At 44.4% G+C, this 16,145-nt stretch overlaps 1 protein-coding gene across 6 annotated transcripts in view; it reads right to left on the bottom strand.

Annotated features, from left to right (window-relative positions):
* Positions 1-2,034: 2,034 nt before the first annotated feature.
* LOC139761191 (uncharacterized) overlaps positions 2,035-16,145 on the bottom strand; it is a 52,589-nt gene continuing 38,478 nt past the window's right edge. For 2 of the 6 annotated variants that reach the window (XM_071685215.1, XM_071685213.1), the window contains exons 2-3: positions 9,798-10,048; positions 2,035-6,573 (exon numbers count right to left, since the gene is read on the bottom strand). In XM_071685215.1, the coding sequence (XP_071541316.1) occupies positions 5,542-6,573; positions 9,798-9,986 (1,221 nt within the window). In that variant the 5' untranslated portion in view covers positions 9,987-10,048 and the 3' untranslated portion in view covers positions 2,035-5,541. The remainder of the gene's footprint in view (positions 6,574-9,797; positions 10,049-16,145) is intronic. The other 4 variants (XR_011715471.1, XR_011715473.1, XR_011715472.1 and 1 more) reach the window with 4 other exon arrangements.

Here is a 16,145-nt window from a genome sequence, read left to right as displayed (position 1 = left end):
GTCTGCAATATGGAATGTAACATTTCCAATATGAACGTAGTTTCAATTACGTCTTATGATGGTACCTGCTGGAGATAGTCGTCTTATCTCTTTAAAAATCAAATTTGCATATGGATATCTTCATTCATGTCGCATATATCACATATACAGAGTAGATATATACCATAATTAACTCATACGAGTTCCACTTATTGTACGCTTACCGTTATATCCTGATACAGAGGTGACCAGTTTATAGTAATCTGCATATTGGGGAAGGAGGAGAGGGCTACCAATATGGCGAGTGAACCATAATTTGTAAAGAAATGTGTTATGAGGGTCGTAGAGGAAAACTTGTCAGACATTCATCCATTCTATTTTCATCTATGATTTACAGCAAAGGAAAACCCTTTATCATGATATTCTTCCTATTTAGAATAAATTATTTATCAGTTCTATAATCTGGTGGTCATAGGACGGTATGATAAATTAAGGATCACGTGATATAAATAGAAATAGATGAGGATAACTGGCAACGAATTCGTTATGGCAGCCATATTGGTCTTCATTAGACCAGCCATCGCCCAGGCCACCACAGCTACACACAACCCCACCCGACCCATTAGATCTCCCATAATGATAATGATTCCTTCGCTGGAAATCATATTATATGAAGGTTAACCACCAGTATGAGGGCGTGACCTGTGGGGGTCGTGCTCAGGGTCGTCCACCTTGATGGATGAACAAGCTTAAATGTGATGATAACTGGGAAGGTCAGGAGTCGACCATGGAGATTTATACTCTCCTCAATAAAACCAGCTGAGACAAATGAGGCTCGTTTAAATTCGTTGAACAAAGGCATAAACTAAACTTTAATAACTGAGCCATCATTCCTGACGGTGTATAGACAGGGAGGTTATAGACGAGTTTCAACATAGATACTTTCAGATAACAAGATGATTTATCACGATAACTTAACCTAGTACGTTAACTAGTGGCATCCAGTACGATAATATGATTCATAACATGGTACGTTAACTAGTGGCATCCAGTACGATAATATGATTCATAACCGGTACGTTAACTAGTGGCATCCAGTACGATAATATGATTCATAACATGGTACGTTAACTAGTGGCATCCAGTACGATAATATGATTCATAACCCGGTACGTTAACTAGTGGCATCCAGTACGATAATATGATTCATAACCCGGTACGTTAACTAGTGGCATCCAGTACGATAACATGATTCATAACATGGTACGTTAACTAGTGGCATCCAGTACGATAACATGATTCACAACCCGGTACGTTAACTAGTGGCATCCAGTACGATAACATGATTCATAACATGGTACGTTAACTAGTGGCATCCAGTACGATAATATGATTCATAACATGGTACGTTAACTAGTGGCATCCAGTACGATAATATGATTCATAACATGGTACGTTAACTAGTGGCATCCAGTACGATAAATGATTCATACATGGTACGTTAACTAGTGCATCCATACGATAAGATTCATACCCGGTACGTTAACTAGTGGCATCCAGTACGATAACATGATTCATAACATGGTACGTTAACTAGTGGCATCCAGTACGATAATATGATTCATAACATGGTACGTTAACTAGTGGCATCCAGTACGATAACATGATTCATAACATGGTACGTTAACTAGTGGCATCCAGTACGATAATATGATGGCAAGATGGACGCCCAACCCACTTCATTGGAGACTTCCTCCCGACACACCCCAGTTACCTACCATTTAAGAGCCGAGATGAAGGGAGCAGTCATTATCTTATCCATTTTTCACTTATAAGATTAAATTTCCATATCTTTCTCATCACACAGACTTTAGCGATAATATTGCACTAGTTTTATGGCTAAAGTAAGACACCAGATTCTTAAATTATGTCAGTTTGGATAAAATAATAATGAAAGTTCTTGATATAGTCAGTTATTACATGTTATATAAATATTAGAACAAATTGGCAGCACATTTCTGAGTAAATATAAGAGGGGAAAAACAAACACTGAACTGATAGCCTGAGTACAAATTCTATTGCTCATATTTACAGAGGCAGTATAGTATCAAATTTACATATATGAAGAATATTCCTCCATATATATTATATTTTCTCGCTAAGAATACATCATATATCAACAATATATCACAGATCAAGATTCTTAGAAACTAACAGAGCACAATGCTGGCTCATTATCACACTGGTCAAGTATTATAAACAATAATTATCATAAGATAAAAAATGTGACTGGTCAGTATTTTGGTGGTCGATGAAATAAGTAATAATCCTGAAGGTGGCTACCATAGGCAGGTGACGGCAGCAACACCGCATATCGTACGTCAGCCAGCCTTTGCTCTGCCATAAACACACCTTCCGTATCTACGTCGTACGTCAGCCAGCCTCAGCTCTGCCATGAACACACCTTCCGTATTTACGTCGTACGTCAGCCAGCCTCAGCTCTGCCATGAACACACCTTCCCTATTTACGTCGTACGTCAGCCAGCCTTTGCTTTGCCATGAACACACCTTCCGTATTTACGTCGTACGTCAGCCAGCCTCAGCTCTGCCATGAACACACCTTCGTATTTACGTCGTACGTCAGCCAGCCTTTGCTTTGCCATGAACACACCTTCCGTATTTACGTCGTACGTCAGCCAGCCTCTGCTCTGCCAGGCACACAACAACTTCCATAGTTACGAAGCATCTTATCACTACCTTATTACTCATTTCTTGGGACATAATGGTCATATAAATCAGGAGGCAACACACATGCATACCGTAACACGTCAACAATCAATTGGTGCATGAAAATACTTTTGTATCCTAATGTACTTCATGCACTTCTCTCTGAGCAAAATATATCAAGTAACTTTACCCAATAATATAATAAAGATAAATGAGATAATAACTGGTGTATAAATGAGATAATAACTGGTGTATATACAGACAGTTGTGGTTCCGGCAATATAGTCGTTTGAGGAAGATCCCATTGTCAGTTAAGGCTGTATGGCACGCGTTCCAGCTGTCATCCAACCTAGGTGCAGACCACTCTAGCCAGGACCATCGTGAGCCATGAGGCCCCAGGGTGGTAGACTACTGCATGACATGACCCTGGCGGCTTGAGTCATGAATTACCGCCTGCCTGACCATGGCATGACACCCTCACACCAAGCCAGCGTAATGTGGTCAAAGCCCAGCTCATCATGGCCGCCCTCATGCACTCATCACAATGACACGTCGTAGTAAATAGAGTCAGAAACTAAACTGACCACAAAATAGAGTCAGAAACTAAACTGACCACAAAATAGAGTCAGAAACTAAACTGACCACAAAATAGAGTCAGAAACTAAACTGACCACAAAATAGAGTCAGAAACTAAACTGACCACAAAATAGAGTCAGAAACTAAACTGACCACAAAATAGAGTCAGAAACTAAACTGACCACAAAATAGAGTCAGAAACTAAACTGACCACAAAATAGAGTCAGAAACTAAACTGACCACAAAATAGAGTCAGACACTAAACTGACCACAAAATAGAGTCAGAAACTAAACTGACCACAAAATAGTCAGAAACTAAACTGACCACAAAATAGAGTCAGAAACTAAAAACTGACCACAAAATAGAGTCAGAAACTAAACTGACCAAAACATCACGTCAAGGTGCAATGCATTACACATGGTTGCTGAAATACAACGAAGGGAGAGAGTCGTTCGTTCAGCTGCTCTGCTCTGTATTTATTCTTATGATCAAATGGACTGAAGTTCTGGTCATGAGGTCTGCCTGGCAACACACAGACACACCCGTTCTTATCATCATCCCTCATGAGATAACGTGAGGTGACCTGGGGGGTATGACCACCCTCCCTTGTGACCTCACAGCTCAGGTCACCACCGTACACACGCCTGATATAACGGGCCTACTGTCAGGCCACCTGTACCACCTGTACCGTACACTGGGTTACAGTAGCAGCTGTACCGTACAGTGGGGTACAACAGCAGCTGTACCGTACAGTGGGGTACAGCAGCAGCTGTACCGTACAGTGGGGTACAGCAGCAGCTGTACCGTACACTGGGTTACAGCAGCAGCTGTACCGTAGTGGGGTACAGTTGTACCGTACATGGGGGTACAACAGCAGCTGTACCGTACAGTGGGGTACAGTAGCTGTACCGTACAGTGGGGTACAGCAGCTGTACCGTACAGTGGGGTACAAGTGTACCGTACAGTGGGTTACAGCAGATGTACCGTACAGTGGGTTACAGTAGTGTACCGTACAATGGGGTACAGCAGCTGAACCGTACAGTGGTGTTCAGCAGCAACTGTACCTTACTGGGGTACAGCAGTAGTTGTACCGTGCACTGGGTTACAGCAGCTGTACCGGACAGTGGGGTACAGTTGTACCGTACAGTGGGGTACAGCAGCAGCTGTACCGTACAGTGGGGTACAGTTGTACCGTACAGTGGGGTACAGCAGCAGCTGTACCGTACAGTGGGGTACAGTTGTACCGTACAGTGGGATACAGCAGCTGTACCGTACATTGGGGTACAGTTGTACCGTACAGTGGGTTACAGCAGCAGCTGTACCGTACAGTGGGGTACAGAAGCTGTACCGTAGTGGGGTACAGCTGTACCGTACAGTGGGTTACAGCAGCAGCTGTACCGTACAGTGGGGTACAGCAGCCGTACCGTACAGTGGGGTACAGTTGTACCGTACAGTGGGTTACAGCAGCTGTACCGTAGAGTGGGGTACAGTTGTACCGTACAGTGGGGTACAGCAGCTGTGCCGTACAGTGGGGTACAGTTGTACCGCACAGTGGGTTACAGCAGCAGCTGTACCGTACAGTGGGGTACAGCAGCTGTACCGTACAGTGGGGTACAGTTGTACCGTACAGTGGGTTACAGCAGCAGCTGTACCGTACAGTGGGGTACAGCAGCTGTACCGTACAGTGGGGTACAGTTGTACCGTACAGTGGGTTACAGCAGCTGTACCGTACAGTGGGGTACAGTTGTACCGTACAGTGGGGTACAGCAGCTGTACCGTACAGTGGGGTACAGTTGTACCGCACAGTGGGTTACAGCAGCAGCTGTACCGTACAGTGGGGTACAGCAGCTGTACCGTACATTGGGGTACAGTTGTACCGTTCAGTGGGTTACAGCAGCAGCTGTACCGTACAGTGGGGTACAGAAGCTGTACCGTACAGTGGGGTACAGCTGTACCGTACAGTGGGTTACAGCAGCAGCTGTACCGTACAGTGGGGTACAGCAGCTGTACCGTACAGTGGGGTACAGTTGTACCGTACAGTGGGTTACAGCAGCAGCTGTACCGTACAGTGGGGTACAGTTGTACCGTACAGTGGGTTACAGCAGCTGTACCGTACAGTGGGGTACAGTTGTACCGTACAGTGGGGTACAGCAGCAGCTGTACCGTACAGTGTATGGTACAGCAGGAGGGTGGATGGTTCAGGTGGAGGTCGAGGTCATCAGTTTGGCCTCCAGTTTGGCCACCTTGGCCAGGATGGTTCAGGTGGAGGTCGAGGTCATCAGTTTGGCCTCCAGTTTGGCCACCTTGGCCAGGATGGAGTGTTGAGGCTGGCCCGTGGTGGTGTCTGGGGTGAGGTAGGTGAGGCTGGTGTCTGGGGTGCTGCTGCAGGAGCTGGTGTCCTCCCGCCACCTGGGGGGAAGCAGGGGCACCTTCAGGGGCGGGAGGCCCCTGCCCTTACCCCGCAGGCCGGGGCGGGGCTGGCCGGCCCCACCCTGCAGGGGGGAAGGGGGCGGGGCAACGCCCCTGCTGGGTTTACTGGCCACAGGAGGAGGCCTGGGCTTGGCACTCTCTGGGGGCGTGGGCTTAGGGTTCGGAGGGGGCCTGGGTTTCAGGTTCTCAGGGGGTGTGGGTTTGGGATTCTCAGGGGGTGTGGGTTTGGGATTCTCAGGGGGTGTGGGTTTGGGATTCTCAGGGGGTGTGGGTTTGGGATTCTCAGGGGGTGTGGGTTTGGGATTCTCAGGGGGTGTGGGTTTCCAGCCTGGGTCGGCCTTGAGGGTGGAGGGCGGCGGGGGGGCGGGTCTGGCGGGGGAAGCCAGCCCTACGTCAGGACAACTTGCTCCCTCGCCACACGGCAGGGGCGGCGCTGTGCTGGGGGCGTGGGCCAGGGGCGGCGCTGTGCTGGGGGCGTGGGCCAGGGGCGGCGCTGTGCTGGGGGCGTGGGCCAGGGGCGCGAGGACTTCGCCCACGTTGCTGTAGACGGCTTCCTGCTGAGGGTGGCGTGGAGGCGTGCCGCGGGCGGCGGGGCTGGGCAGGGGCATGGGCGCCCTGACCACCACCACGTCGCTTGCACAGCCACCGTTGTGGGTGGTGGGCGGCGGCCTGTAAGGCGTGGGTGTCTGGTGGTGGATCCTGGGAGGCGTGGGCAGTGTCTTGGTGGCAGCCCTGACGGAGCAGACGAGACGGTGGAGGTCAGTGGTGTTGAGGTAGGTGTTGCTGTGGTCCAGGTGGGCCAAGTGGACCACGTCCTCAACACGCACCTGGTACGCTCCATCACGACCCTGGTCCATGGCCTGCAAACACACACGGACACTATCTTACATGATCTAAGATCACACTGACACTATCTTACATGATCTAAGATCACACTGACACTATCTTACATGACCTAAGATCACACTGACACTATCTTACATGATCTAAGATCACACTGACACTATCTTACATGATCTAAGATCACACTGACACTATCTTACATGACCTAAGATCACACTGACACTATCTTACATGATCTAAGATCACACTGACACTATCTTACATGACCTAAGATCACACTGACACTATCTTACATGACCTAAGATCACACTGACACTATCTTACATGACCTAAGATCACACTGACACTATCTTACATGACCTAAGATCACACTGACACTATCATACATGACCTAAGATCACACTGACACTATCTTACATGACCTAAGATCACACTGACACTATCTTACATGACCTAAGATCACACTGACACTATCTTACATGACCTAAGATCACACTGACACTATCTTACATGACCTAAGATCACACTGACACTATCTTACATGACCTAAGATCACACTGACACTATCTCTTACATGACCTAAGATCACACTGACACTATCTTACATGACCTAAGATCACACTGACACTATCTTACATGACCTAAGATCACACTGACACTATCTTACATGACCTAAGATCACACTGACACTATCTATCTTACATGACCTAAGATCACACTGACACTATCTTACATGACCTAAGATCACACTGACACTATCTATCTTACATGACCTAAGATCACACTGACACTATCTTACATGACCTAAGATCACACTGACACTATCTATCTTACATGACCTAAGATCACACTGACACTATCTTACATGACCTAAGATCACACTGACACTATCTTACATGACCTAAGATCACACTGACACTATCTTACATGACCTAAGATCACACTGACACTATCTTACATGACCTAAGATCACACTGACACTATCTTACATGACCTAAGATCACACTGACACTATCTTACATGACCTAAGATCACACTGACACTACCTTACATGACCTAAGATCACACTGACACTATCTTACATGACCTAAGATCACACTGACACTATCTTACATGACCTAAGATCACACTGACACTATCTTACATGACCTAAGATCACACTGACACTATCTTACATGACCTAAGATCACACTGACACTATCTTACATGACCTAAGATCACACTGACACTATCTTACATGACCTAAGATCACACTGACACTATCTTACATGAGCTAAGATCACACTGACACTATCTTACATGACCTAAGATCACACTGACACTATCTTACATGACCTAAGATCACACTGACACTATCTTGGATGAGGTAAGATCAGACTGACACTTACATGAGCTAAGATCAGACTGACACTATCTTGGATGAGGTAAGATCAGACTGACACTATCTTATATGAGCTAAGATCACACTGACACTATCTTACATGAGCTAAGATCAGACTGACACTATCTTACATGATCTAAGATCAGACTGACACTATATTACATGAGCTAAGATCAGACTGACACTATCTTGGATGAGGTAAGATCAGACTGAAACTATCTTACATGAGCTAAGATCAGACTGACACTATCGTACATGAGCTACGATCAGACTGACACTATCTTACATGAGCTAAGATCAGAGTGACACTATCTTGGATGAAGTAAGATCAGATTGACACTATCTTACATGACCTAAGATCAGACTGACATTATCTTACATGACCTAAGATCAGACTGACACTATCTTACATGAGCTAAGATCAGACTGACACTATCTTACATGAGCTAAGATCAGACTGACACTATCTTACATGAGCTAAGATCAGACTGACACTATCTTACATGAGCTAAGATCAAACTAACACTATCTTACATGAGCTAAGATCAGACTAACACTATCTTACATGAGCTAAGATCAGACTGACACTATCTTACATGATCTAAGATCAGACTGACACTATCTTACATGAGCTAAGATCAGACTGACACTATCTTGGATGAGGTAAGATCAGACTGACACTATCTTATATGAGCTTCGATCAGACTGACACTATCTTACATGAGGTAAGGTCAGACTGACACTATCTTGGATGGGGTAAGATCAGACTGACACTATCTTACATGAGCTAAGATCAGACTGACACTATCTTACATGAGCTAAGATCAGACTGACACTATCTTACATGAGCTAAGATCACACTGACACTATCTTAAATGAGCTAAGATCAGACAGACACTATCTTACATGAGGTAAGATCAGACTGACACTATCTTACATGAGCTAAGATCAGACTGACACTATCTTACATGAGGTAGGATCAGACTGACACTATCTTACATGAGCTAAGATCAGACTGACACTATCTTACATGAGCTAAGATCAGACTGACACTATCTTGGATGAGGTAAGATCAGACTGACAATATCTTGGATGAGGTAAGATCAGACTGACACTATCTTGGATGAAGTAAGATCAGACTGACACTATCTTACATGAGCTAAGATCAGACTGACACTATCTTACATGAGCTAAGATCAGACTGACACTATCTTACATGAGCTAAGATCAGACTGACACTATCTTGGATGAAGTAAGATCAGACTGACACTATCTTGGATGAGGTAAGATCAGACTGACACTATCTTATAAGAGCTAAGATCAGACTGACACTATCTTACATGAGCTAAGATCAGACTGACACTATCTTGGATGAGGTAAGATCAGACTGCCACTATCTTGGATGAAGTAAGATCAGACTGACACTATCTTGGATGAAGTAAGATCAGACTGACACTATCTTGGATGAAGTAAGATCAGACTGACACTATCTTGGATGAAGTAAGATCAGACTGACACTATCTTGGATGAAGTAAGATCAGACTGACACTATCTTGGATGAAGTAAGATCAGACTGACACTATCTTGGATGAAGTAAGATCAGACTGACACTATCTTGGATGAGGTAAGATCAGACTGCCACTATCTTGGATGAAGTAAGATCAGACTGACACTATCTTGGATGAAGTAAGATCAGACTGACACTATTTTGGATGAGGTAAGATCAGACTGACACTATCTTGGATGAAGTAAGATCAGACTGACACTATCTTGGATGAAGTAAGATCAGACTGACACTATCTTGGATGAAGTAAGATCAGCCTGACACTATCTTGGATCATGTCTGAGTCATTATCTCACCTTGCTCAGTCTGCGTCGTAGGGTTAACAAGTAGAGCACCAGCAGGAGCAACACCACGCCCAGGACCCCGCCTACCGCCCCGCCCACAATAGCCGCGCTGTTGTATAAGGGCGGGGTGGTCCCTTCCACCTCGGGGGCGTCGTGGGGCCCCTGTGTGGCAGGGCCGGGCGGCGGCGCGATGGGCGTCATGGGTCCTGGCTGGGGCCGCGATGGTGGGCGGGGCGTGTGGGCGGGGTCTACCGTCCCGAACTCTGCCAAAAGAGGACCAATGGTTAATATCTATCTATCTACCCAACTATCCATCTATACACCTATATATCTACCCAACTATCCATCTATACACCTATATATCTACCCAACTATCCATCTATACACCCATATATCTATCCAACCATCCATCTATACACCTATATATCTACCCAACTATCCATCTATACACCTATATATCTACCCAACCATCCATCTATACACCTATATATCTACCCAATCATCCATCTACTCACCTATATATCTACCCAACCATCCATCTATACACCTATATATCTACCCAACTATCCATCTATACACCTATATATCTACCCAACCATCCATCTATACACCTATATATCTACCCAACCATCCATCTATACACCTATATATCTACCCAACCATCCATCTATACACCTATATATCTACCCAACCATCCATCTATACACCTATATATCTACCCAACCATCCATCTATACACCTATACATCTACCCAACCATCCATCTATACACCTATATATCTACCCAACCATCCATCTATACACCTATATATCTACCCAACCATCCATCTATACACCTATATATCTACTCAATCATCCATCTATACGCCTATATATCTACCCAACTATCCATCTATACACCTATATATCCACCCAACCATCCATCTATAAAGGACGGAAAGTTCCATTAGTCTGACCTTTTCATACACCTCTGTTCAGTCTACTGACACCACGTCGCCCCCATATACCACGCCTGTCCACTTCATTCTATTCCAAGCACGCCTCTCGCCATGAATGTTCTGGCAAGTGTAACCTAGCCAAACTTAACTCACCCCCAGCTTACTTCATAACCTAGCCAAACTTAACTCACCCCCAGCTTACTTCATAACATCAAGTATAGTCAGTCTTTAAGACGAAGAAAGATATATATATGGCTTCGTCCTAGCTACGTCACTTCGTTGTATAACAACTGGCCGTTATATTTCTTTCTTGTGTCTTCCCTGATGATTTGATTATTACACGAAACTGCACTTGGCAACTTATCATGTTTCATTTCTCTGTGGATAAGAAATGAAGAGTGTGGTTGAGAGAGCAGAAGAGGGTGTGTTACAATGGTTTGGACATATGGAGAGACTAAGTGAGGAAAGATTGACAAAGAGGATATATGTGTCAGAGGTGGAGGGAACGAGGAGAAGAGGGAGACCAAATTGGAGGTGGAAAGATGGAGTGAAAAAGATTTTGTGTGATCGGGGCCTGAACATGCAGGAGGGTGAAAGGAGGGCAAGGAATAGAGTGAATTGGATCGATGTGGTATACCGGGGTCGACGTGGTGTCAATGGATTGAACCAGAGCATGTGAAGCGTCTGGGGTAAACCATGGAAAGTTCTGTGGGGCCTGGATGTGGAAAGGGAGCTGTGGTTTCGGGCACTACTGCATGACAGCTAGAGACTGAGTGTGAACGAATGGGGCCTTTGTTGTCTTTTCATAGCGCTACCTCGCACACATGAGGGGAGAGGGGGATGTTATTCCATGTGTGGCGAGGTGGCGATGAGAATGAATAAAGGCAGACAGGGTGAATTGGGTGCATGTGTATATATGTATGTGTCTGTGTGTGTATATAAATGTGTACAGTGAGGTGTATGGGTATGTATATTTGCGTGTGTGGACGTGTATGTATATACATGTGTATTGGGGGTGGGTTGGGCCATTTCTTTCGTCTGTTTCCTTGCGCTACCTCGCAAACGCGGGAAACAGCGACAAAGCAATATATATATATATATATATATATATATATATATATATATATATATATATATATATATATATATATTGGCGGAATGCGTGCATAGTGCCATTGTACAAAGGCAAAGGGGATAAGAGTGAGTGCTCAAATTACAGAGGTATAAGTTTGTTGAGTATTCCAGGTAAATTATATGGGAGGGTATTGATTGAGAGGTGAAGGCATGTACAGAGCATCAGATTGGGGAAGAGCAGTGTGGTTTCAGAAGTGGTAGAGGATGTGTGGACCAGGTGTTTGCTTTGAAGAATGTATGTGAGAAATACTTAGAAAAGCAAATGGATTTGTATGTAGCATTTATGGATCTGGAGAAGGCATATGATAGAGCTGATAGATATGCTCTGTGGAAGGTATTAAGAATATATGGTGTGGGAGGCAAGTTGTTAGAAGCAGTGAAAAGTTTTTATCGAGGATGTAAGGCATGTGTAAGTGTAGGAAGAGAGGAAAGTGATTGGTTCTCAGTGAATGTAGGTTTGCGGCAGGGGTGTGTGATGTCTCCATGGTTGTTTAATTTGTTTATGGATGGGGTTGTTAGGGAGGTGAATGCAAGAGTTTTGGAAAGAGGGGCAAGTATGAAGTCTGTTGTGGATGAGAGAGCTTGGGAAGTGAGTCAGTTGTTGTTCGCTGATGACACAGCGCTGGTGGCTGATTCATGTGAGAAACTGCAGAAGCTGGTGACTGAGTTGGTAAAGTGTGTGGAAGAAGAAAGTTAAGAGTAAATGTGAATAAGAGCAAGGTTATTAGGTACAGTACAATTGAGGGTCAAGTCAATTGGGAAGTAAGTTTGAATGGAGAAAAACTGGAGGAAGTAAAGTGTTTTAGATATCTGGGAGTGGATCTGGCAGCGGATGGTACCATGGAAGCGGAAGTGAATCATAGGGTGGGGGAGGGGGCGAAAATCCTGGGAGCCTTGAAGAATGTGTGGAAGTCGAGAACATTATCTCGGAAAGCAAATATGGGTATGTTTGAAGGAATAGTGGTTCCAACAATGTTGTATGGTTGCGAGGCGTGGGCTATGGATAGAGTTGTGCGCAGGAGGATGGATGTGCTGGAAATGAGATGTTTGAGGATAATGTGTGGTGTGAGGTGGTTTGATCGAGTGAGTAACGTAAGGGTAAGAGAGATGTGTGGGAATAAAAAGAGCGTGGTTGAGAGAGCAGAAGAGGGTGTTTTGAAGTGGTTTGGGCACGGAGAGAATGAGTGAGGAAAGATTGACCAAGAGGATATATGTGTCGGAGGTGGAGGGAACGAGGAGAAGAGGGAGACCAAATTGGAGGTGGAAAGATGGAGTGAAAGAGATTTTGTGTGATCGGGGCCTGAACATGCAGGAGGGTGAAAGGAGGGCAAGGAATAGAGTGAATTGGAGCGATGTGGTATACCGGGGTTGACGTGCTGTCAGTGGATTGAATCAAGGCATGTGAAGCGTCTGGGGTAAACCATGGAAAGCTGTGTAGGTATGTATATTTGCGTGAGTGGACGTATGTATATACATGTGTATGGGGGGGGGGGGGGGGGTTGGGCCATTTCTTTCGTCTGTTTCCTTGCGCTACCTCGCAAACGCGGGAGACAGCGACAAAGTATAAAAAAAAAAAAATATATATATGTGTGTGTGTGTGTGTGTGTGTGTGTGTGTGTGTGTGTAGCAGGGAGGTATGAGCATAGGTTTGCTAACTTTACTTCCCACCACAAAATGAATTCCACATATATTGCAGGCTGTGTGGCATAGGCAATTACATCAAAAACAGAGGAGTCACTAGAGGTGTCAGGAGGCCTCGGTAACCCAGTAGTGACCACAGAGTGGCTGTGTGCCTTCATCAGACTCATCATATCTGTTGTGTCCACCAGCATGCCCATATCTAGAGAAGGCTTGCCCGGCATAAATGTTTTTTCCTCATTAGGAATGCTTTATTTTTAATTCATAAGGCAATGCTTTTGACTTTTTGTGCATTTAGTTTGTTCATGTTAACTGAGACAGCACAGACAACTGAAAACCCTAATCAAGGCCATCTTATTAATGCTTGACTCCATCTTGTGTGTTGTCTTTTGGAAGTTGAAATACAAGGGAAAGATTCCCAGCTGTCCTTTCCCGCCCCCCTCAGCTGCCTTCTACAACATTCAGGGAATCCGGAGGTAGAATTCTTTCTTCCCTACTCCAGGAATGAAAAATAGATATCATAATGAAACTTCTGTTGAGATGTGGCAAAATTAAGAAAGCATCAGCTGACCTTTTCCAGGTAGTGATGGGTCCCTTTACCATTTTGGTCAACCTTTCCATGTTTCTCTGATCAACTGCACCTTGTTTCTTCAGCTGTGGTGTAGACTGGTTTTGTACATACTCCCCTTGTTTATATTGATCCTGTGTTCTTGAAATGGGCTTGAAATACAGTTGAATGCTTGGAGTTAGTGAGTTTATTTTTCTAGTGAGTATATGCATTACACATGACAGTTGGAGACTCAGTGTGAATGAGTGTTTTTTTTTTCTTTTTTTTTTCTTCCTGGCGCTACCTCGCTGGAGGTGTGTGTGTGTGTGTGTGTGTGGCGGTGGGAGTGAGTGGGGGCAGCGGGTATGAAGAGTGTGTGCACGTGTATGTGTGTGTATGTCTGTGTGTGTAAAAGTTGAAATGTATATGTGCGTGTGTGGACGTTTGTGTATGTGGGTGGTTGGGCCATTCTTTGTCTGTTTTCCTTGCCCTGCCTCGCTGACGCGAGAAACAGCGATTAAATATAATAAATAAATAAATCATATATATATATATATATATATATATATATATATATATATATATATATATATATATATTATCCCTGGGGATAGGGGAGAAAGAATACTTCCCACGTATTCCCTGCGTGTCGTAGAAGGCGACTAAAAGGGAAGGGAGCGGGGGGCTGGAAATCCTCCCCCTCTTGTTTTTTTTGTTTTTTTTTTCCCAAAGAAGGAACAGAGAAGGGGGCCAGGTGAGGATATTCCCTCAAAGGCCCAGTCCTCTGTTCTTAACGCTACCTCGCTAATGCGGGAAATGGCGAATAGTATGAAAGAAAGAAAGAATATATATATATATATATATATATATATATATATATATATATATATATATATATATATATATGAACAAAGTGCACAGGAACGTGCACCTTTTTTTCTTTTTTTCCAAAGGAAGGAACAGAGAAGGGGTCCGGGTTAGGATGTTTCCTCAGAGGCCAAGTCCTCTGTTCTTAACGCTACCTCGCCGATGCGGGAAATGGCAAATAGTATGAAAGAAAAAAAAAAAAAAAAAATATATATATATATATATATATATATATATATATATATATATATATATATATATATATATATATAATGACGTAGGCAGGAAAAATAACAAGGTCCAAAAGACTTCTTTGTCACTGGCGCTTAAAATTGCCTTCCTTATTAACTTATTTCTTGAAATGCTCCTCAATGTCCCTTGTAAATGTTTTTTTTTTTTTTTTTGTTAAAGATGAATGATTAAAAGGTCGTGGGTTTTGCTACGGCGGCGGTGAGATGGCAGATAATGATATACTGTTCCTGAAGACATGCACAGCCTAGTGCATGACTGTCTACCCTCCGTACCTCCCTCCCTCTCTTACTGCACAGGGTGGATAAAAAAAAAAAAAAAAAAACAATGTTTACGACCCGCTGACATAATTCGGTGTTTGAGCTCAGCCAAAATAAATATATGAGTTCGACTCACAACATGAGAGGTCGGCCCTCACAGGTATTATGAGTCAGGTCAGGTCTAGCAGTTTGAGCATCTGCTCACATGGAGGTCAATTACGAAGTGTGTGTGTGTGTGTGGGGGGGGGGGGGGGTCAAGATTTTTGAAACATCCTGTATATGTACGATACTTTTTCCCACATACACAAACACATATATCTACCGAAAACTCCTTATATATCCGAGCTGAATTGTAGTTATTCTACTAAATCTACGGTCGTACGTAAGGCTTCTACTCTCCCCTAATCCTCGTGACGAATCATTTGTGAAAAAAGAAGTATTTAGGAGAAAAATGATCGTAACATTGTAGTCCGGGGAGGGCCGCTCGCCTGTGAGGATGGGTTTCCCGAGTAGGTCGGGTTTTTACAGTGGTGGACGTGAGCCGTCGTGACACAAGCCCTACGTCACCTCCTGCGACGCCGTCCACCTCCCTTACGTCACTAAGGACAGGATGGGGGGAGGGGAGGGGAGAATCCTGAGCCTCGAGACGCCATTATTCCTTGACGCGACCATGTTGGATGGGGGGGGAGGGTTCACAAGGAGTTCTAAGCTCAAGGTTCACTGGTTCA

Source organism: Panulirus ornatus, chromosome 39 (assembly GCF_036320965.1).
Source record: "Panulirus ornatus isolate Po-2019 chromosome 39, ASM3632096v1, whole genome shotgun sequence".
Taxonomy (NCBI): domain Eukaryota; kingdom Metazoa; phylum Arthropoda; class Malacostraca; order Decapoda; family Palinuridae; genus Panulirus; species Panulirus ornatus.
This window is presented reverse-complemented; position numbering and strand designations above follow the sequence as displayed.